At 23.4% G+C, this 25086-nt stretch overlaps 1 protein-coding gene across 2 annotated transcripts in view; it reads left to right on the top strand.

Moving 5' to 3' along the window:
• The first annotated feature begins 12615 nt into the window (after positions 1-12615).
• The window catches only part of LOC117168205 (DNA primase large subunit-like), a 35782-nt gene continuing 23311 nt past the window's right edge, over positions 12616-25086 (top strand). The window contains exons 1-3 of one of the 2 annotated variants that reach the window (XM_033353677.1): positions 12616-12894; positions 17415-17600; positions 21858-22177. In XM_033353677.1, coding sequence (XP_033209568.1) covers positions 17426-17600; positions 21858-22177 — 495 coding nt within the window. In that variant the 5' untranslated portion in view covers positions 12616-12894; positions 17415-17425. Of the gene's footprint in view, positions 12895-17392; positions 17601-21857; positions 22178-25086 lie in introns of both variants that reach the window. The other variant, XM_033353676.1, reaches the window with a different exon arrangement.

Raw genomic sequence — 25086 nt, 5'->3', positions numbered from 1 at the left:
TAAAAACTCATATTTTGATGTTTAAAGTAAAATCGAAATCTTTTTTGGTTGAAAATTCTACTATTTTTCTTTTAATTTATCTATTTAATTTTAAAAAATATGTATCTTAGTGAAAATCGCATCTTTTTTGGATAAAAATGCAACTGTTTAGTGGAAAATTGAACAATGTTCTTAAAAAGTCATCCTTTTTGATTATGTTAAAAAATCAACTATTTTGTAGAAAAGATACTTGTTTAAAATTTTTATATTAGTGTTGAAAAGTCAACTGAAATCTTTTTTGGAAGAAAATTCAAAAACTTTGAAAAAAAAATTTCTAATTTGAAAATTTATCTGTTTAAGTAGAAATTGCATTCTTCATGAATGAAAATGCAACGGTTTGGTTGAAAATTCAACAATATTCTGTTAAAAATTCATCGCTCTTGTTTAAAAATTAAATTTTTCGGTTAAAAATACGTCTTTTTGGATTAAAATTTATATTTGGATATTTAAAGTAAAACTAAAATCTTTTGTTCTGGAAAATTTGTCTATTTAATTAAAAAATTAATGTATTTTGGTAGAAATTGCATTCTTTTTGGATAAAAATGCACCTGCTTGGTTCAAAGTTCAACTATTTTGTAAAAAATTATATATTTTGATATTAAAAATTCAACTGAAATCTTTTTTTGGATTAAAATTAAACTATTTTTTGTTGTTGAAAATTTGTATTTTTGATTTAAAAATTGAAAACTGATCTTTTTTATTTAAAAATTGAACTGTATGGGAAAATGTTTATCTACTTTGTTGAAATTTTTGGATTTTCTTATAAAATCGAAAATTCAAATTTTGATTGCACAAAAAATAATGGAAAATAAAATATTCCATTTTGTGGACAAACTATGTAGGATACAATAAAAAGATGAATTAACAAAAATGGTTATCCCAAAAAAGATCTACAATTTCGTTAAGAATCACTTCTTGATAGGACGCGTATATTCGTGAAAAATAACGTTGAAAGAAGTAAAATAAAAATAAAAAAATGTGTGGAAAAACGACGAAAGTTACGAGAAAAAAAATCCAACTAAACCTGTTTACAAATGTCTGTCGGAAATCGAGCGCGTAGCGCGAGTGTGACGATGAGAATGTGTACCTCAAAGCCTACAGAGCTTTGAGAAACTTAATCTTTGACTATACTTAATTAAGTAGACAATTCAGAATATGAAGACGCATATAAATACTGCCATCTAAAAGAGACCTTTTTGATCAAGTTTTTTTCAAGCATTCCAAATGCAGAGAATAAATATCCGAGCGCGAAGCGCAAGGTAACCTATTATCGAGCGCGAAGCGCGAGATTCAACCGTCACGCGCCCTAGGCGCGCTCAAACTTGCGAGTGAAATAGAAAAATAAATTTGAAAATTTTAGATTTGTATCTGAAATATTATTGTATTCCGTTTATAAAAGATCTCATTTTAAAAATATTACCAAAATAATATTCTAATATCTGAATATTAAATGGTCAGTGAAAATAAAAAGTTTTTCAAGGAACAACCGGGGAATTTTGAAAACAAAATTGTCACCCTGCAAAGCAAATATTATTTTAAATACAAAAAAATTTCGCCAATTTCGGGGCTGACTTTGGGTGGGAACTAACTCATTATAGCCTGCTCCACTGTTGTTTGTTTACACCTGATTGTTGGTCTGAGTGACAACAGCGGACCCCGCGCACCCCGCGCAGCTCCTGTTACACCTACATGCGGCGCGGCGTCAATTCTCGGAATGGCTGTAGAAGGGAGGGCTATTAAAGTGTTTCACTGTATTAGTGAACGAATCGATGCTCTTTGAATTAGTAAACTGCTACAAATTAGTAGAAAACTATTACCAATTAGTACAAAACTACTACACGGAATTCTAGAATTATATTCCCCCTTTCTCGGCCTTCCTAGATCTCTTCGCCCACGCAGTTTCTCAGGGGGCAGGGCGAGAAGCGGTAGCGACTCTAACCTCGGTAGGATCGCAGTGCGCGAGTACTCAGTCAATTGTATTGCGCAATATTATTTACTCCAATTTGAAACAGTTCAGGCTACCAATTAGTCGAAAACTACCACCAATTAGTAGAAAACTAGTACTTGGTATTTCGAAAATAATTTTTTGCTTCGAGAAGACGATATTTTTTTACTAATTGCAATTTAATGTAATTAATTTTGGTAATAGTTTTTGAGTAATTTATTGAGATAAGATTACGAGAAGATGGAGACAGATGATCACGTAAGAGATAATAAGGTTATGAGTGGTTCATTCTTTAAATCATTACAGGGTCTGGAAGAGGATTCTGCGGTTGTATTACACCGCTTGTAAGAAATGGACTTCCGTAAGAACGTAATTTACGTAAACAGGTTTTTTTTACTAACTGGCACTCTTTCATTCATTACTTCCCAGTTTTCGCTTTTATTATACGCCTTGAAGTACTGATTCCAAAAATAATTAGGGGGCATACACAAATTACGTAAGGTACTTTTCTGATATATTCAACCCCCCCCCCCCCACACACCCAAATGTGAAGTACCGGTAAGATTTGCATGATCCACCCTCCATTTCTCTACCCTCCTCCAACATAATGTTACTTGCATTTTTTAACGTTGGAAAATTCTCTATTTATTTAAATCATTATACCTTAGTCTATCAATTATGACAATATTTCTAAATTATAGACTTCAGAGTCTTTCTACTTTTTTCTAATTTATCCACTTGAACGTGAATTGAATTAATTGAATAAAATAAAATAATGTAACTGTTTTTAATTTAAATTTCATTCTTTTCGGTTGAAAAGTATATTATTATATTTTTGGTTGAGAATTAATCGTTTGTGTTTAAACAATTTAACATTTGGACAAAAATTTAATTATTCTGTTAAAAGTTCAATAATTTTGTTCAAGTCATCATTTTTCTTATGAAAATTTAACTATTATTTAGAAAATTAGTCTTTTTTCTCAAAAATTTCACATCCTGGATGGAATTTTTTTCCCTTATTGACCAAAAAGTGTATCTTGCTTAATAATTCAACTCTTTTGTTGAAAAGTCGTATTTTTGGTTTAAAAATTCGTCTCTCTTAGTTAAAATTTAAACTTTTTTAAATACAACTGTTTGGTTAAAAATGATTTGTTTTGGATAAGGACTCAACTATTTCGTTCAAATTTTGCGTTTTCGGTCGAATTTAACTGTTTTCTTTTTTAAATTAACATATTTTTTAGTTTAAATGAAAACTATTATATTTTTTGTTGAGAATTCATCAGTTTGGTTAAAAATTGATCTGTCTTTTTGGTTGAAAATGTATATATTTTGTTTAAAATAATTTTTGTTTTGTTAGATGATTATGTTGAAAATGTATCTTGTTTAGTTGAAAATTCAACATTTCGCTTGAAAATTAATAGGTTTTGTTAATAGTTCGTCATTTTGTTAGACAATTAATTTTCATGGTTAAAAATTTATCTTTTTATTAAGAATCTTTTTTTAAATTTTCTTCATTGAAGTTGAAAATAATTTCTTTGCTTGAAAATGTTAAAATGTAATTCTTTCTTTTTATATTATTTTTTCCACTGACCATTTAACTATTCCATTGACGGTAAAAAATTGCTCTCAACTAAAATATCTATTTTCTTCGAAAATTAATATTCTTATTCGAAAAGTCATCTTTGCATGTACAAATTCATCCACTTCTTTCAAAATTCACTTTTTTGGTTAGTGATTTATTTTTCTAATTAAAAATTAGTTTTTTTCTTGTTCACAAATATTTTTCTAAATTGAAAATATCATTATTTCATTTTTGGTGAAAATGTATCTTTTTCATTGGAAAATACACCATTTCATTTAAGATGAAAAATTCTAACATAATACAAAAATTTATTTTGAAATTCTAAATTTTCTTAATAACCTAATTCGTTTTGTTTAAAATTAACGCTTTTTGTTTAAAAATGCCGATATTTAATGTAAAACGCAAACGTTACCTAAAATTACCTAAATCATATTTAAATTACAATCAATTTGCTTTCCCAGCGTAACCTAAAATTGTTTACAACTTGTCAATCTCCTTTTAAATCTACCTTTTTTAAAATCACAATTTCAATTTCCAACAAAAAAGACAAATATAATCAAAAAATGTTCAAAGATTCTAAATCGTACTCAAATAACAAAAAATGTTGTTTGAAAATACCAACGTAACCGAAAATTGTTTAAAAAATATCAATCTTCTTTAAAATCTACTGATTTTCAAATAAAAATTTTAATTTCCAACGAAAAACACGAATATGATCAAAAAGTGTTAAAAGATTCTACATTGTGTACAAAATACAATGATTTTTGTTTTAAAATACCAATGTAATCTGAAAATGTACAAAAAGTATCAATCTTCTTTGAAATCTCACGATTTTTAAATAATAATTTCAATTTCCGACAAAAGCACTAACATAATCGAAAATTGTTTAAAAAATTCTAAATGATATAAAAATTACAAAGATTTTTGACTGTAGGACGCCATTATAAACTAAACTTGTTAAAAAATTATTAATCTTTTTTAAAATCTAGCAGTTTTTTAATAAAAATTTGAATTTTAACTGCAAAACATTAAAATAATCAAAAATGTTAAAATATTCTAAATCGTTTTCAATTTACAATGATTTTTTGTTGGAAAATATCAACGTAACCTTAATTTTTACGAAAATTATCAATATTCTTTGAAATCTCGCGAGTTAAATACAAATTTCAATTTCCAAAAAAAACGCTAATATAATCGAAAATTTTAAAAAAAATTCTAACTCGTGTTAAAACTACAATGACTTTTATTGAAATAAATTCTTAAAAAACATTCTAACTCGTGTTTAAGCTTCAATGATTTTTATTTGAATTTACCAACATAATCTAAAATTGTTCAAAGATTATCAGTCTTCTAATATAATGATTTTTGAATAATTTTTAACAAAAAACACTAACCTAATACGCAATTGCTCAAGATTGTAAATTTTATCATTTAAAAAAAACATGATTCGATTAAAAACTTGTGATTTTTTGTTCATTATTATAACTTTTAACATAAGGTTGTTCGAAACTTCTAAATATTCTTTGAAACATAATTTCTTTGATTAAAAATACCAATTTCCGATTAAAAAATACTAACGTAGTCGAAAATTGTTCAAAAGGTTCAAAATCTCGTTCAAATTATAATGATTTTTTTCAAACATCGATTTTTGCTAGAAAACGATAAAATAACTTAAAATCGTTAGAATTTATGAACCTTCTTTGAAAGATAATTTTTTTTAATGAAATGGACATTTTTGGTTAAATGTTGAACTACTTCGTTAAGCTACTTTGTTTTGTTTAAAATTCGTCCTTTTGGATTGAAAATTCTTATTTTGCAGTGAAAAAGCCATATATTTTGGTTGAAATGTATGAATGAATAAAAAAAATTTAAATTAAATCTTAAATTGTTTTATTTTGTTTATAAAAGATTCTGTTTGAAATGATACTAGATTAAAAGACTGATCTTTTAATATTAATGATCAGAGAAAATGAGAAATTGGGCAGGGAAAAATGAAAATCAGGGAATTTCGAAAATAAAGTTTTCGGTCAACCTGTTTAATAATTCCAATCTACTGATACCACTTGGTACTACTATTTAAATAACTTAAATCTATTAGTTTTATTTAGAACCACTACATAAAACACATAAATTTATTATTACGTTTATATAAACAACTTTAATCTACTATTTTTTTAAACACTGTTTAAAACACTTAAATCTACTCATAAAGCTATATAGGTAACTTTATCTGATGATACCACTTTTTCTACTATTTAAATCACTTAAATTTATTTGTACCACTCGGTACTTCTACTTTAATACCTATAATCAACTGGTGCAACTTGGTATCACTACTTAGATACCTTTAATCAACTGGTAGCACTTGGTATCACTACGCAATTAACTTTAATCAACTGGTACCATTTAGCATCACTACTTAAATAACTTTAATTAACTGTTACCACTTGGTATCACTACTGAAAAAACTTTAATTGACCGGTACCACCAAGTACCACTGATTAAGTAAATTTAATTAAGTAGTGCTACATGGTATTACTATTTAAATACCTTTAATCAAATGATAACACTTGGTGTCACTATTTAAATAACTGCAATCCACTGTTACCACTTAGAACCACTACTTAGATATCTTTAATCAACTGGTACCACTTGGTATCACTGCCTAAATACCTTTAATTAACTGTTGCCAGTAGGTTTCACTTCTTAAATAACTTGACTCAATTGGTACCACTTAGTACCACCACTTTAGTAACTTTAATCAACAAGAACCACTTGGAATTACTATTTAAAAACCTCTAATTAACTTATTCCACTTGGTATCACTACTTTAATAACTTTATTCAACTGTGACAACTTGGCATTACTATTTGAATACCTTTAATCAACTGACACTACTTGGTATCACTACTTAAAAAACTTTAGTCAACTGGTACCAATTAGTACAACAATTTAAATCACTTAAATTTATTAGTACCACTTAGTATTATTACCTAAATGACTTGAATCAACTGGTACCACTTGGTATCAGTACTTAAATACCTTTAATCAACTGATACCTTTTGGTGTCGCTACTTAAAAAACTTTAATCAACTGGTAACACTTAGTACCACCATTTGAATCACTTGAATTTATTAGTATCACTTAGTATTACTAATTAAGTAATTTTAATCAATTGGTACCACTTGGTATCACGACTTAGAATCCTTTAATGAACTGGTACCACTTGGTACCCCTACTTATATAACTTTAAATAAATGGTACCACTTATGACCATTATTTAAATAACAACTATTACCGCTATTACCACTATATAAACGCTGAAATTAACTGGAACCCCTTAATGCCAACATATAGATGGCCTTAATCTCAGAATTTCCCCCAGACCACACGATATTCCCCTAGCCTATGGAAAAAGTGTAAAATTTCGGAAGTTTCAGGTTAGGTTAAAGGAATATTTATCCACGGGAAAGTTAAAAAAATAATCTTATTTCTACGTATTTTGAGTCGCTAAGTTCGAATCCAGGAGGAGAATTTTTCCAGAATAACTCAGAATTCCTCTTATCTAGGATAAAAAGTGTAAAACTCAGCAAAACTTGAGGGTTTTCTGGAATTTCGCTGTTCACATCATCGCTATTAATATCCGGATGTGGTTGTAGTGGATCCGATACTTGATGTTCATTGTTATTATATTTATCACTCATTGATGACACTCCCTCACAAAAAGAGAAGGAATTTTACCTGAAAATAAAACCGTTCTGCCTACCTATTAAATTAATTCAATTTGCTTCGGCATATTTTATTATAATTTTGACTTCTTTTTTTTGCTTCGACAATTTAGTGAAAAATTAGATGCACAATTTTAAACTAAATGAATGAGTTTTCAATTAAAATAATTAATAAAGAAGAGCGAATTTTTAACCAAAAATTGAATAGTTAAATGAGATAAATTTTCAACGTGGTTTTTCATTTTTCAACCAAACAAATAAATTTTGATCTAAAAAGATGAATTTTCAATCAAATAATAGTTGAATTTTCATCTGAAAAATATTAATTTTTAACTATAAATCGAATAGTAACATTTTCACTTAAGAAAATTATATTTTCAAACAAAAAACGAAGTTTCAATTAAAATAATTACTACTTAATAAAAATAATTAATTTTTAAACAAATATGTGATACTCAAAATTTATAGTTAAAAAAAATTAATTTAAAATCAAAAAGATACATTTTTAACATCATTGTTCACTGTTCTACCAAACAAATCAATTGTTAACCAAAACGATAAATTTTCGACTAATAAGATTCATTTTCTACTAAAAAAGTAGAATTTTTAATAAAATCATGAATTTTTAAAGTGAATAGTTTGATTGATTACTTAAATAATTAATTTTAAAAAAATTAACCAGTAACATTTTCAGTTTAAAAAATTAATTTTAATCAAAAAACAACTCATTCTTAACAAATCAGTTTCATTTCCAACTAAAGTCATGAATTTTAAACCATGAAAAATAATTTTTAACCAAATAGATGAATTTTTGCCCAGAAAGAAAAATTTTCAACCAAGAACATAAATTTTGTTCCAAAAAGATAAATTTTCACCAAAATTCTTTTTAAAAATGAATTCATTTTTAATAAAAAATTAAAATAGTTATATTTTCAGTTGAAAAAATGTGTCTAAAACCAAAACAATAAATTTTCAACCAAGAAGATTCATTTTCTACCAAAAAAGTTGAATGAATTTTTAACAAAATAGTTTAATTTTTAATTGACAAAACTAAATTTTCAAGCCGAAAATGGAATAACCACATTTCCAAACATGGTTTGTGATATCAAAGTTTGCAAGTATTTGTGAAACATATTTTGTTTTAAATATTTGTTTCAAACTTTAATTGTTTACTTCAAAATTAAAGTAATCTTTTTAAACCCCGTCTCTTCTTGGTCGAAATTTCATTTCTTTCATTGAAAATTCGGTTATTTGGACCAAAAATTTATCCCATTGGTTTTGAAAATTCAATTAACTTCTAAAAATTTCATTTATTTCGTTGAAAATGTAATAATTTTTAGTTGAAGTTCCACCTTTTTTTGTTTGAAAACTCGACCACTTGAATGAAAATTCCACAATTTTGCTCAAAATTCAACTATTGCATTGAAAATTTAATTATTTTTTTGAAAACTAAACTATTTTCTTAATTTTACATTTTTAATTAAAAGTTTTTTTATTCTGTTAATAGAAGATTCTATGTTAAAAATGTTACAAGATTAAAATTATGGTCACTGCGGTACTAAGGTTTTGTGCCTTGCTATTAAATTAATTCAATTTGCCTCAGTATATTTTATTCAAATCTTAACTTTTTTTAAATTTATTCTTTGTTTGCCTATTTTGAGTGAATTCAATTAAAAATGAAAGGCACCAATGCCATAGCTGTGAATTTAATACATTTTGTTTGGGAAAATTGTGGTTTATTTTTAGAATACAAGTTGCGATGTACTCTGTTTCATTGAAGAAGTAAACAGATAACTAGAGCATCTTGGAGTCTTACGAAAAGTTTGATGGATCATGATACCATTCATATATTGTAGCCTGCTTCGCAGAGGATGAGTTGGCCAAAGTCTTTGTTACATTTTGCGAAACTGATTTGCACATAGCAAATAAAAAGGTGATTTTATCAAGAAATAATCCTTTTACATTGCCACCATGAACCAAAAGCCGACTACATTTCTTCAAATCGTAGAAAATTTTTTATAATTTAGAATTTTAACTTTGAAGGCTAATAGTCTTATTAACTTAAAATTATTATCATTTATTCATTTTAATTTAAAAAATAAGTTCATAAGACTTTTAGATTCATAATCTAATAATAGAAACAAGATTTTCTTTTTATATTTTGAAGTTAGCTGTCAAGCGTTGCGTTTGAAATTTAAGGTGCTTCAAACGAGTAGTTTTTAAAATAATACAAAATAGAGCTACAAGAATGAATTTTTGGATGTAATATTTTCACCACCTAATCTAAAGGCTTATACATGTACATGACTATAGATCCTTTTTTGAAAAATGAACTTGTTTTTTTTTTGTTAAATGAAAATATGCTGAATTTTCCGCCCCTTGAAACGGACCACGCGCCACTGGAAGTGTGCCCATGGTGAATCGAAAAGAGGCGTTCATGGTTTCAAAGCGCGTTTCAATAAAAAAAAATATATACTGGGCCATTTTTCAAAAATAAGGCCCTTGATTATGTATTAAGAATATTTCATAAAAAAATTCAACCTTGTAGCTGTATTTTGTATTATCCTAAAACCGGCTTATTTTTGAAACACCTTAAGGAAAAAATTAAATGCTTTCCAATTCGAATTTTTTTAAATCAAAAAATAAATTCACCTTTATTTTCAAACGTATTGCGATACCAAAACTTTGTTGTATTTAAACTCCTAAAAATGTCTATTATTTTAAGTAAATTTAATCGTTTAGAAATTAACAATTTTCAAATTGGCGATTACACTTTTCGAATTTCATCTATTTCAATTTTAATCGCAAAATTCAAAACTACTTTTATTATTTTAAGTTAAATTTTCATCTAAAAATATTTATTCTAAAGAAAAAGAAATGCTTTTTCAACAAATTAGTTACATTAAAAAAAAATGATGAATATTCAATTAAACGATTAATGTAGACAAAATTTCAAGCAAAAATGAAATTTATTTTTTCAGGTAAAACAATTAATCTTGAACCAGAAAAAATTTTTTTTTAACAAATTAGTACAATTTCTAACAAAATGAATGAACTTTTAATTAAAATATTTAATCTTTAACCAAAACAATTAATCTTAAACAAAAAATGGAATAGTTAAATTATTAATTAAATAAAAAATTTAAGCAAAAAGAAATAAAATTTCATATTAATGTTCATTTTTCAACAAAACAAATTAATTTTTGACCAAAAAAGATGAAATTTGAACAAAGAGATTAAATTTGTTTTAAAAAAAGTCGAATTTTCAATGAAATTATAAGCTTTCAGTCAGTTATCGAATTTTCAACTAAAAGATATTAATTTTCAACCAAAACTGGAGTAATTCCATTTTCAGTTTAAAAAATGTCAAAAAAATAGTTACATTTTTAACTATGTAAAATTATGAATCTTCAACCCCAAAAAATGAATTTTTAACGAAAAAGATGAATTTTCAACCAAGAAGATTAATTTTGTTCCAAAAAAAGGAATTTTCACAAAATGCATACGTTTAACAAACAAAAAATACTTTTGAATTAAAAAATGAAATAGTTAAAGTTTCAGTTAAAAAAATTCTTTTTCAACCAGAAAAAAAATTGTTTTCAATAGATTTATACATTTTCAACAACATAAATGACCTCAATTAAAATAACTAGTCTTTAACCACCATAATGAGTTTTTATCCAAAAAGGGAACCAGTTAAATTTTCACTTAACAAAATATATATTTAACCGTAAAGAATACAATTTTTAATTTCTTTTATTAAAATTTTCCAAATAAGTCGAATTTTCAAGCAAATAGTCAAATTTTCAAATAAAAAATTAGCTTTCAACCTAAAAAAAGTTTTCAACAAAATAAAAAACGAAGTTTTAATTAAAATAATTAATCCTTAACAAAAACAATGAATTTTTGAATAAATGTGTAATAGTCAAGTCTTTAGTTTAAAAAATAAATAAATAAGTTTTGAACATGATTGTTCATTTTTGAACCAAAAAAATGCATTTAAATCTTAAAAGATCAATTTTTGAGCCAGAAGATTAATTTTCTACCAAACTAGTCGAACTTTTCATAAAATCAAGATTTTTCAACCAAATAGTTGAGTTTTCGACTAGAAATGATTAGTTTTTCAGCAGAAATGGAAACGTTACATTTTCAGTTGAAAAATGTAATGCTTAACAAAAAAGAACGGATTTTTAATAAAATAGTTATATTTCCAAATAAAATTATGAATCTTTAACAAAAAAGATGAATAGTTAAAGAAAATTATTAATTTTTACCCAACACATAAATTTTCTAACAAGAAGCTGAATTTTGTTACCAAAAAGACGAATTTCCATAAAAATACATGAATTGAAAAAAAAATTTCAAAAAAAAAAGAAAATTTGAATTTCCCGTTGAAAAAATTAATTGTCAATCAGAAAGAAAAATTATTTTCAACAAACTAGTATAATTTTTATTAATCTAAATCAATTTCAATGAAATAAATTAAGTCTTAACTAAAAAAATGAGTTTTTATCCAATAATGGAATAGTTACATTTTCAGTAAAAACTATTTTTTTATTGTAATTTTTCATTTTTCAAACCAAGCAAATTAATTTTTAACAAAAGAAAGGATTTTTAACAGCAAAAATTATTTTTTAAGCAAATAGATAAATTTTTTATTAAGAAGACGAATTTTCAGTCCAGAAGATTTATTTGATACCATAAAAGGCGACTTGAAAAAATAAATTTTCAATTAAATAGTAGAACGATCAACAAAAAAGATACTTTTCTTAACTAAAAGTACATTTCATACTTATATTTTCAGTTGAAAAGAAACATTAATTTTAACAAAAAAAAAACGAACTTTTAACAAAATTGTTAAATTTTAAATCAAAGAAATATATCGATTCCTAATAATGGAGATCAAATTTTCGAAAATCGCTGTAACCATTTTCGATTTCCAAAAATGTTGTATTTTCAACCCACCCTCACGCGGAATCATTGTTTATTGAATATTTTATAATTTTTAAAACGTGAAAATGATTGTTTATCACCATTTGTTGAACAAATATGTAAAAAAATCTCCATTAACATATTTAATTCTAGAACTAATTCTTTCATTTATGAATTAAAAATAAAAGGAACAAAAAACGTTAGTTCTTTTATTTCAATTTTCCGAATTGTGGCGTCATCTCTTTATAAACTTTTTAGTTGCTGAGAAATCCAAATAATTCAATTATCTACAGTCGGTACAACTTCCGGAAATAGACACCAGTGTCATCTGACGGAAGAATTCGCAAATGGTATCATATGTTATCGTTGATTTGGCGGGAAGAAAGGCGAGACAAGTTTTCTGGACGTGTAACAGATGCAGAAAAAGTTTTCAGTGTTGATCAAGTATTTTTACAATGAAAAGTGTCTATATTAATCCCAACAATAATCATAAGTGAGATCTGCAGTAACAGCCACATAAAAATCAAGTACATCTGTAAAATTGTGTTGTGAATTTCCTCTGTCAAGTGAAAACTATGTACAAAATGCTACACACGTGACACTCAAAGAAAATACGTGATTCTTTGTTCAGAACCTTTTAATTAGTTATAAACAATCAGCTCAGTTTGGTAAGTTACACTGAAGAAATATCTTTCATCGTACAAATTTATTTCTCAACTAAATTCTTTTTTCCCTTTTTTTAATCTATTTTTTTGGAGTTTTATTTATTTGTTATTATTTTGGTACGAAAACTAAATAGCCTGATTTATCAGGACGTGTCCTGATTTTTTATTGCGGACCTAACTTTTGTTCACAATTCAGTTAAAACAAAATATTCTATTTTTTTGGTTGAAAATATCATTATTTTGTTGAAAGTTCTTTTTTAATAGTTGAAAAAATTATTTTTTCTTACTGAAAATTTAACTAGTCCCTTTTTGTTTGAAAACTTACCATTTTTAGTTAACTAATCATGTATTTTATAACGTATTTTGTTGAAAAATAATTTCTTTGGTTAAGAATTTAATTATTTTGTTGACATTTTTTTTCTTTCTGTAGAAAATTCATCTTTTTCGGTAGAAAATTCAACTATAATTATTTTTTTTATTATTTATTATTATTTGGAACTATATATTTTTTAATTATTTTGTTTAGATGATAATTCACTTTTTTTCTGAGAATGTAACTATTTTATTCAAATTCTATTTTAATAGTTGAAAATCAATTTTCTTTTCCCGAAAATTTAAATATTCCATTTTTTGTTGAAAATGAATTTTTATTGTTGAAAATGTAATTTTTTTCTTGAAAATTAATTTTCTAACTTATAATATAACCGAATATTTTAACTCAAAATCTTTTTTTTTAATTTAAATATTTTGTTGAGAATTCTTTTTTGATAGTTAAAAAAATATTTCTTTGTTGCTTTTTTACTGAAAATTTAAGTTCCATTTTTGTTTGAAAATGTACCATTTTTAGTTGAATAATCATGTATTTTATTGAAAATTATTTTCTATACCAAAATTTAATTATTTTGTTAAAAATTCGTTTTTTTGTTGTTGTTTAAAATTACCTTCTTTTACTGAAAATAAAACTGTTTCTTTTTTTTTTTGAAACTGTACCTTTTTTAAAGGAAAATTTGCGCCTTTTCTTGAAAAATAATTTCTTTGGTTAAGAATTAAATTATTTTGTTGATTTTTTTGGTAGAAAATTCATCTTTTTGGTTCAAAATTTAACTATACATATTTGACAGTGGAACTACTTTTTTTTAATTAATTTTTTTAGATGATTCATTATATTAATTCAGACAGTTTTTTTTTTGAAAATGTAACTATTTTCTTAAAATTTGTTTTTAATTGTTGAAAATTAATTTTCTCTTACTGAAAATTGAACGATTTCATTGTTTTGTTAAAAATATATCTTTTTCATTAAAAAAATTATGTGTTTTGTTGAAAATTAGTTTTTATTGTTAAAAATTTAATTATTTGTTTTTTTGTCTTGAAAATTAATTTTTTAACTGATAATATAACTGATCACTTTAACTCAAAATCAGTTATTTGTAATTGAACTGTTTTGTTAGAAATTCGTTTTTAATGTTTAAAAATTAATTTTTTAAACCGGGAATTAAATTTTTTTAATGAAAAATTCGCGTCTTTTGATGAAAAAAATTTCTTTGGTTACGAATTTCATTTTCTGTAGAAAATTAAACTATACTTATTTGAGAGTGGAACTTAATTTTCTAAATTCATTTTGTTTAGATAATGATTCAATATTTTAATTCAAAGACATTTTTTTTAAATGTAACTATTTTGTTAAAATTTGATTTTAATAGATAAAAATCAATTTCCTTTCCTTGAAAATTCAACTATTCCATTTTTTTTTTGAAAGTGTACCTTTTTTAGTTAAAAAATCGTGCGTTTTGTTGAAAATTAATTTTTATTGTTAAAAATTTAATTACTTGTTTTTTTCTTGAAAATTAATTTTTATTGTTAAAAATTTAATTTTTTTTCTTGAAAATTAATTTTTTAACTAATACAATAACTGATCACTTTAACTCAAAACAAGTTTTTTTTAATTTAACTGTTTTATTTGAAATTCATTTTTAATGTTTAAAAAATAATTTTTGAAGTCGGGAATTTAGTTTTTTTAAATGAAAAAACTATACTTATTTGAACTATATATTGAAATATATTTGAACTATATATTTTTAAATAATTTTTTTTAGGTGATTCAATATTTTAATTCAAAGACATTTTTTTTAAATGTAACTATTTTGTTAAAATTTTATTTTAATAGCTAAAAATCAATTTCCTTTTCCTGAAAATTCAACTATTCCATTTTTTCGTTTTGAACGTGTACCTTTTTTAGTTAAAAAATCGTGTGTTTTGTTAAAAATAAATTTTTATTGTTAAAAATTTAATTATTTGTTTTTTTTTCTTGAAAATTAATTTTTTAACCAATACAATAACTGATCACTTTAACACAAAATAATTTTTTAAAATTTAACTGTTTTATTTGAAATTCATTTTTAATGTTTAAAAAAAAATTTTTAAGTCGGGAATTTAGTTTTTTTAAATGAAAAAATCGCGTCTTTTGCTGAAAAAAAATTCTTTTGTTAAGAACTTAATTTTTTGTAGAAAATGAAACTATACTTATTTGATAGTGAAACTATATATTTTTAAATAATTTTTTTTAGGTGATTCAATAATTTAATTCAAAGACATTTTTTTTAAATGTAACTATTTTGTTAAAATTCTATTTCAATAGTTGAAAATGAATTTTTTTCCTGAAATTTTAACTATACCATTTTTTTTTGAAAGTGTACCTTTTTCAGTTAAAAAATTTGTTGTTATTGAAAATGTAACTATTTTGTTGGGAACTCGTTTTAAATGGTTGAAAATGAATTTTTCAAACCGAAATATAATTGTTCTATTTTTGTTTGAAAAGATACCTTTTTTATATGAAAAATTCACGTCTTTTTTTGTGAAATAATTTCTTTGGTTATAAATTTAATTCTTTTTTTGAAATTTTTTTTTAGAAATTTCATCTTTTTGGTCGAAAATTCAACTATACTTATTTGACAGTGGGACTACTTTTTTTTAATTAATTTTTTTGGATGATGATTACTTATTTTAATTCAGACATTTTTTGTATGAAAATGTAACTATTTTGTTAAAATTCTGTTTTAATAGTTGAAAATTAATTTTCTTCTACTGAAAATTTAACTCTTTCATTTTTTTGTTGAAAATTTACCTTTTTTAGTTAAAAAGTCATGTATTTTCTTCAAAACTAATTTTTTATTGTAAAAAATTTAATTATTTGGTTGAAAATTTGTTTTTTTTTTGAAAATTAATCTTGTAACTGATAATGTCTATTTTGTTGAAAATTCGTTTTTAGTAATTAAATATTAATATCTTAAACTGGAAATTCAACTACTCCAGTTTTGTTTAAAAATGTACCTTTTTTAGTGGAAAATTGATGTATTTAAAAAAAAAGTCATTTCGTGGATTCAGAATTTAATCACTTTGTTGAAAATTCGTTTTTTTGTTGTTGATAAAACTGAGTTTTTTAACTGAAAATATAACTAATACATTTTTTGATGAAAATTCATATTTCTTAGTTGAAAACTTCTGTATTTTGTTAAAAATCTTTTTTTTTGTAGAAAGTAATGTTATGGGGTAAAAAATTCACTCTGTGTTTAGGTTGAAAATTTAACTTTTTTGTTAAAAATTCGTTTTCAACTTTTTGAAAATTAATTTTGTACAAATTTAACTATTCCATTTTTGATTAAAAATATACAATTTTTTAGTCGAAAATTCATATATTTAGTTCAATAATTAATTTTTAACCGAAAACATAATCATTCATTTTTTAATTGAAAATTCATGTATTTTGTTTAAAATTCGTTTTTAATGGTTAAGAATTTATCTTTTTTGGTGGTAAATTTATATATTTTGTTGAAAATTGGTATTTTTTTGGTTGATAATTAATTTTCCAAGTAGAAAATTCACTATTTTTGTTTAAGATTCCTTATTTCAGTTGAAAGTTCATTACTTTGGTTAAAAATTAACCTATTTCATTGAAAATTTGTGTATTTTGTTAAAAGTTCATTCATTGTTGAATTAATTTAAATCTTAAACTACGATGTTGAGTGTTCCGAATTTATTGTCGGACAATTATAAAAATGGTTTCTTTTTTATGTTAGTCAATTTTGAATGATTTAAATTAGAACCTAATACTTTTGAATTTTGTTCACGACATTATTTTAATTATATTTTTCCCTATTTTACAATTATTTAATTATAAAGGATTTTAATTTCAATCTAAATATTCGCGGATGTTTTAAACATATTTAAGAATATTTAAACAGTTCAATAATCTACATACTGAAACTTATTTAAACTTTGTACATAATTATTAGAAAATAAAGGAAATAATAAAAAAAATTTCTCTAAAACTTTCTTTCTATAAAATTATACAATACCATGAAATTTATAATAAAAAATTCATTGTGGATTTTCTTTTTTTCTCAAAAAGTAAAAAGAATTTTTAAGTGCAAATTGCATTTTTATGTATTTTATATAATTTATTTATTGTCTATTTGATTCTAGAATTGTAAAACTTATGTTTTAGGTTTTTTGCATTATTTTTTAAGCACATTTCAAGATGGAAATAAGCTCATACGCAACTCAAAAGAAACGGCTACGAAAACATGGGCCTCTGAAAACAGGGGGACCAGATGATTCAATTTACACCTGTGATTTGCAACTTTACAAAGAACCACCAGATGGTCAAATTCCCCTTACTGAATTTCAAGAATTGGGATTGGAAAGATTGAAAGGTATATTTTTCTCTCAGTTAAAATAAATCAATAATTCAATTTTTAATTTAACTTTTAATTTAATATTTAATTTCAGATATATTTTTTTAAATTTTAATTTCTACATTCTAGATTAAGCTGATTACAAAAACATCGACTATAAAAAAATGACGTTTCACCTTTCTTTAATTTAATTTAATTATTTTAATTTTATTCTTTAATTTTAACACTATTTAATACTTTTTTTAAAGCAATGACACTATTTTTATACTATTTGAAGGAAAATTAAACTAAATACACGATTTTCAAATTAAAAAATCTAATTTTCAACAAAATAGTTTAATTCTCAAACAAAGAAATTAACTTTCAAGCAAAAAAGTTTTATTACAAAAAAATGGGACAATTAAATTTTGAGTTCAAGAAATTAGTTTTGAATAAAGACAAAAATTCAATTTAAAAAAAAGAACAATTTTCCAATAGTAAACAAAATAATTACTACCCACCAAAAAAAAGTTTCAACAAAATATTTAAATTTTAATACAAAAAATGTAATTTTTAAACCAATAATTACATTATTAACAAACATTATTAGTTTATAAAATAAATTTACAACAACAAATAAAAAGATTTCAGCAAAATGGTTTAATTTTAAAGAAAATACATAAACTTTCAACAATTTAGATGAATTTTTAACTGAAAACGATCAGATTTGCATAAAAAAAAAATTCGAACCAAATAGTTCAATTTTCAATGAAAAAATAAATTTTTCAACAATACATTATACAATTAAATTCTCAATTAATTTTTTTCAGCCCAAAAACAATCAAATTCTCAACAAAATAGTTGAATCATCAATAAAAGTATTAATTTCTAACATCAACAGATGGATTTTGAAACAAGAAGAATAATTTTTTAACAAAAAAGAGGAATTTTCAACAGAAAAATGATCAGTTACATTTTCAAATAAAAAATTACAAAATAATACTAGATAATTAAATCGACAAAATAGCTTAATTTTCAAGGGAAAAAATGCATTTTCAACTGAAAAAAATTAATTCTAGACCAAATATGAAACAGTTAAATTTTCAATTCAAAACTTCTTGTTTGAAAACTGATATTTTTGGTAAAAAATAATTATGTTTTTGTTAAAAATGATTTTTTCATTTGAAAATTAAACTATTCCATTCCTCGTTGAAAAATCTTTTTTGGTTGCCAAATTCAACTATTTAGTTAGAATTTTTTGATAAATTCGTATTTTTTCAATTATATTTTTTTTATTGAAAATGTTACGATGGCATTTATAACTGAAAATTCACCTATTCTATGGATAATTCGTTTTTTTTTGTAGCAAATTAATTTTGTTGACATTTATTTTTTTTTAGAAAACATTTCGAAAATTACTTCCCTTGACTAAAAATTCATTGTTTTTGGTTGAAATAGAATTTTGTTTTAGTTAAAATTTCGGCTATTTGGTAAAAAAATTATTTATTTGAAAATTCTTCTTTCCGCTTGGAAATTAATTTTTTGCTTCTTTCTTATTTTTTTTTGCATTCTTTAATGGTTAGAAAATTTTTACAATTTTAGGTTGTGTAAAATTTGTTTTTCTCGATATTTAAATTTTCAACTTTAAATATTTGAATTTTCAAACAAGAAGATTAATTTTCTACCAAAAAGAGCGAATTTTTTTACAAATGACATAAATTTTTTATTAAATACTTTGAACAATTGAAGTGATGTTAGTCCAAATTTTACTTATTTACTTTTTTTCATATTATATTTTTCCATTCAAAAATGTTTTAACAAAGTAGTTTAATTTTTAAATAAAAAAGATCAATTTTTACACACAAAAAATGGAATAGTTTAATTTTAATTGAGAAGAATGAAATTTTAATAACAATATTTTTTCTGCAAAACAGTAGAATTTTTTATCAAATTGTTTAATTTCTGAGTCAAAACAGTTAAATTTTTAAACCCGCAAATGCAATTTTTGAAGAAAAAAATTTTTTTTTTGATTCGAAAGAGATGAATTTTTAGTATTTGTAAGCAAAAATGTGAAATTTTTAAATGAAGGGATCTAGAAGGAAAAAAATTTCACTTAAATTGTTGAATTTTCCAGAAAAACAAAGAAATATGACTTTTACGAAAATTGTTAAATTTTTAACCAAATGATTCAATTTTAAAGTAATAATAAAATTGTTATCAAGAAAAGATTCTTGGTTGAATGTTTATAATTATTGGTTGAAAAATAACTTGATTTTTTTTTGTTAATTCAACTTTTCGGGTTGAAAATTCAACTGTCTTATAAAAAATTTAGCCTTTTAGCTTACAAATTGAACTTTTCGGTTAAAATTTAATGTTTCTTTTGAACATGTATCTTCTTTGATTGAATTTTTATTTATTTTTTTATTTTTGTTTGTTGAGAATTAATCTTTTCTGGTTTAAATTTATTTTGATCATTGAAAAGTCTACTATTACTGTCATATTTTTATTCCATAATTCATCGATCGAAAATTCGACTGTTTTGTTGAAAAATTTTGTAGGAAAACTTCATTTCTTTGTTGAAAATTAAACACTTTTGCCGAAATTTTTTTTAAATTTAAAACTATTTTATTCAACATTAAAAAAAAATAAAAATTTATGCTTTTGTAAAAAAGTTATATTTGTTTGGTTTAAATTTAATCTTTTATAGTTTAAAGTTAATTCTTTGTAATTGAAAAGTCTACTTTTATAATATATGGCTTCAAAATTCATCTCCTTTTATTAAAAATTTGACTATTTGGTGAAAATATCAATACTTTGTTGAAAATCAATTATTTTGTTCAAAAGTCATATTTTGTGATTCAACTATTTTACCATAATTTATATTTTATACTGGAAAATTCAACTTTTTTGTTGAAAATTCGTATACAATTATGGCTTCAGAATTCATTTCTTTTGGTTCAAAATTTGACTTTGTGGTTGAAAATTTAATTGATTTATTGAAAATTCAACTATTTTATTAAAAGGTCCTATTTTGTGATAAAAAAATTCATCTTTTCCTAGAAAAGTAATGTTTTTACTTGAAAATTTATCTTTTATAATTGAAAGTTAATTGTTGAAAATTGAACTCTTTTCTTAAAATTTTTTTTTTTTTCATCGGTAATTCAAGTTTTTTATTCAACATTAGTTTTTTTAGTTAGAAAGTTCATCTTTTAGTTGAAAAGTCATCTTTTCGATTAAAAATTCATAGTTTATTGTTGAAAATTAATTATTTCTGATTGAAAATTTAACTATTTTTTTAAAAAGTCATCGATTTTATTGAAAATTTTTACTGTCTAATTAAAAATTCGCCCTTTGGATTGAAAATGTATTTTTTCGTAGAAAAGTGATTTTTTTGCTTGAAAATTTAACACTTTTCATAAAATGTCATATTTTCTTGTCGATAATTCAACTATCTTATTAAAATTCATATTTTGAAATTGAAAATTCAACTGTTTAATTTAAAGACTCGTTTTTTTGGACAGAAAATCCGTCCTTTCGGATTGAAAATTTAATTATTTTCATCAGAAAACTGATATTTTTCAGATCAAAATTCAGCTATTTGTTTGGAAATTGATCTTTCTTAGTAAAAATCTTTGAATGAGGATTTATGAATTTTTTTTAAAAATCTTCTTTTTGTAGTAAATTATCCTTTTGGGTTGAAAATTTAATTATTAAATGTTTATTATTTTCGTTAAAAATTCCTGCTTTTGGTTGAAAATAAAACAACAACAATTTATGCTTTTTTTTCAAATCGTTTTTTTTTTTTGGTAGTGAATTAATCTTTTTGGTTGAAAATGAAATAAATTAGTTAAATGTTAACTTAAATTTTTAACTTTTTTTTTGCATGGGAATTGAATTTTTCAACAGAAAATGTAACTATTTCATTTTTTTTGTAGAAAACTGATATTTTTTAGTTAAAAATGCAACTATATGTTTGGAAATTCATCTTTTTTTTTGTGGTAGAAAATTCAAGTATTCCAGTTAAATATTTATTTGAAAATTTCTGTTTTTGACTGAAAATGAAATAGCTTGGTTAAATGTTAAATTAAATCCTTTTTTTTTTAATAAAACTTTTTTTGCATAGTAATTTAATTTTTTAACAGAAAACACAACTATTCCATTTTTTGTTGTTGTAAAAAACAAATATTTTTTAGTTAAAAATTGAGCTATTTATTTGAAAATTCATCTTTTCTGGAATTTTTTTCCAGGTATAGAAACAAGACTCAGCATTCTATATTTTAAATTGATTCTTTTTAGTTCTGCAAACGGTGGATTCAGTTTCCGTGCAAGATAATAAAACGCTCGAGGATTTCAAAAACAATCTCGAGAGCGCATTGAGAAAAGAGCACAGCGACTATGCAAAATTGTTGCAGAGCCCAGGCAATTTTTGCTCAATTGAAGCAAGAAGAAGAGATCACATTTCTCATTTTATTCTCCGGCTTGCCTATTGTCAAACCGAGGACTTGAAAAATTGGTTCATTGCTAAAGAGGTCGAGTTTTTCAAGTTGAGATTCACCTCTTTAGCTCCAGGAAGTATTAAACAAATTTTAGCAACAAACGATTTCGACTTTTCTCAAGTGAGTAATGATTTAATTTCAGAAAAAGAATTTACATTTCAATAAAGAGCTGACCATCAACTACGTTACCAATTTTCCCTTTTTTTCTCTCAAGAATTCCCCCTTTTTCAATTATTAAAAAAAAAATGTCCCCTTTTTCTCGTTTTTTCGTTTAAATGCGATTTGAATTAATTGAATCCATACAATCAAATTTAACTACTTTTCGTTAAAAGTTCTTTATTTTTTGTTGGAAATATAGATATTTCCTTGGAAAATGCAAATATTTTATAAAAATGACATCTTTTCTGGCCAAAAATGATCGTGAATTGAATTTAAAAACCGGGAATTTACTTCTGATAAGTAGAAAAATGCAAGTTTTCATTATTACAATAATATGAGTGAAATTAAGTATCTTTTTTTATTTTAGAACAGTAAGATTTCGTAAAAAAAATATAATTTCACTTGGAATAGGGAGTTTTTGACATGGAACGTGAATTTTTTTAAATAATTAAAACTGGGATTTAGAAGAAAGAAGTTCCTTTAAGTAGTTTTTAGAATAAAGGTAGTATTTCCCAGAGGAAATATTTCTGAATTGTAATATAAAGTTTTTTTTTACATTTTTGCGATTAAAATTTTAACTCTTGTGTTAAAAATTCATTTTGTTGTTGCAAGATTTCCTATTTTAATTTAAAATTAATTTCTTTTTAAAAAAAATTGTAACTACTTTGTTGAGAATCAATTTTTGATTTAAAAATTTAACTTTTCCAGTAGATAATTGAACTATTTTTCTGGAATCCCGATTTTTTTCTGTTAAAAATTAAATTTTTTACCGAAAATTTGAACTATTCTACTTTTAGTTAAAATGTTATCTTTTTTGGATGAAAATTAAACTATTTTTTTAATTCACGTAATTTGTGAAAAATCGTCTTTTTTCTAGAAAAATATTCTTCTTGGTTTAAAATTAATCTTTTTGGTAGATATAAAATTCAACTATTCCAGTCGAAGATTAATCAGTTTGGTTGAAAATTAATTTTTTCAACTAAAAATTTTACAGTACCATTTTGGGTAGAAAATTGACCTTTTCTAGTTCAAAATTTAACAATTTGGATGTATATTTGTCTTTTTAAATTGAGAATTTAGTTATTTCTTTCAAAATTCACGTATTTGGTTACAAAACTCGACTTTTTTCGTAGAAAATCGACTTTTTTGGTAGAAAAAATTTTTTTTTAGAAAATTTATCTCCTTGTTTAAAACTTCTTCTTCTTGGTTGTGCATTCGAGTATTCCAGTTAAATATACATTATTTTAGTTAAAAAATTTATCTTTCTGGTTAGAAATAAATTTACTTGTTTGAAAAATAAACTCTTATTGAAAATTAATTTTTTATGAATAATTTATCACTTTAGTTACATATTTTTTCTTTGGTTAAAAAATGAGCTATTTTATAGAAAATTTGTTTCTTTTTGCTTGAAAATTTAATTATTCAATTTATGGTTGAAAATATATTTTTTTTATTTGAAAATTCGTGTCGTTAAACATTGATTTTCATAACATAAAACTGAATTATTTAAGTTTTGGTTGACAATATTTTTGTTTAGTAAAAATTATTTTTTTGCTTTAGTGAAAGTTCAACTATTTCAGATGAAGATTCATTTTTTTAGTTGAAAACTCATATTTTTGTTAAAGTTCAACAATTCTAGTTGAGGATTCATTATTTTAATGGAAAATTTATCAGTTAAGATGAAAATGATTTTTTTCACTAAAAATGTAATTATTTCATTTTTTGTTGAAAATTAATTTTTTTAAAGTTGAAAATTTAACCATTTAGTTGAAAATCCAACTATTTCGTTAAGATTGATGTATTTTATTTTTTAAAAACTGTATTTTTGGTAGAAAAATTAATCCTTTTGTTTAACAATTAACATTATTGTTTAAAAATTCATATTTTTTTAAATTCAATTATTTCAGTTAAATATTGATAATTTTAGTTAAAAATTCATCAGATTGGTTTCAAATTTCAAGAATTTCGGTTGAATATTCATAATTTTATTTGAAAATTTATGTATTTAGCAATTTTTTACTCTGTTCCAAAGAATGTTTACAATAAAATTTAAATATTGTATTTTTGGTTCAAAATAATCTTTTTTAATTAAATATTAATCTATTTTGTTGAAAATTCATCCGTCTTTGTAGAGACTTAATCTTCTTGGTTAAAAATTCATATTTTTCGTTGAAAATTAAAATATTTAGTTGATTTTTTCATTGTTTTTTCTCTCTGCAATGTCGTAAATCACTATTTTTAAAAAGATTGGTTTAAGACCATGTAATGAAAAAATAACATTAATTATAATTATTAGAGAGGAAATTAAGTTATTTTGTTGAAAATTAACTTTATTGAAAAATTAATATTTTCGGGGTGAAAATTCAATTATTTTATGGAAAATACGTCTTTTTTTGATTTCAAATCGTAGATTTCAAATTATTTATGTCTTACGGTCCAATCGTAAATCGAAAAAATAAATATGAGTATGAGTATATGAGTATAAAATAAATATTTCACTTATGAATGTGAGATTAATAATGTTATTAACTATCTTGATTTAAAAATTATAAAAACTCCAAATGGTGATTTATTAACCAATTGGTATAAAAAGCCGTCTTGGTCCGGTAGATACTTAAACTATAATTCACATAATTTATTTGGGCATAAAATTGGTTTAATTAAGGGTTTAGTTGATAGATGTGTAAAATTATCTGACATTCAATTTAGAAAAGAAAATTTAAATCTATTAAAAACAACTTTAGTACAGGATAACTATCCTCTTGAGTTTGTAAGTGACATCATTAAAGAACGCATTCATGAGATTTACAATAACAGTAATAAAATTAACAAAAAAAGAAATTGGAGTGATACTTACAATAGATTTAATT

The sequence above is a fragment of the Belonocnema kinseyi genome, chromosome 2 (assembly GCF_010883055.1).
Source record: "Belonocnema kinseyi isolate 2016_QV_RU_SX_M_011 chromosome 2, B_treatae_v1, whole genome shotgun sequence".
Taxonomy (NCBI): domain Eukaryota; kingdom Metazoa; phylum Arthropoda; class Insecta; order Hymenoptera; family Cynipidae; genus Belonocnema; species Belonocnema kinseyi.
Note: the sequence above shows the minus strand (reverse complement) of the source record. Positions and strands in the feature narration are given on the sequence as shown.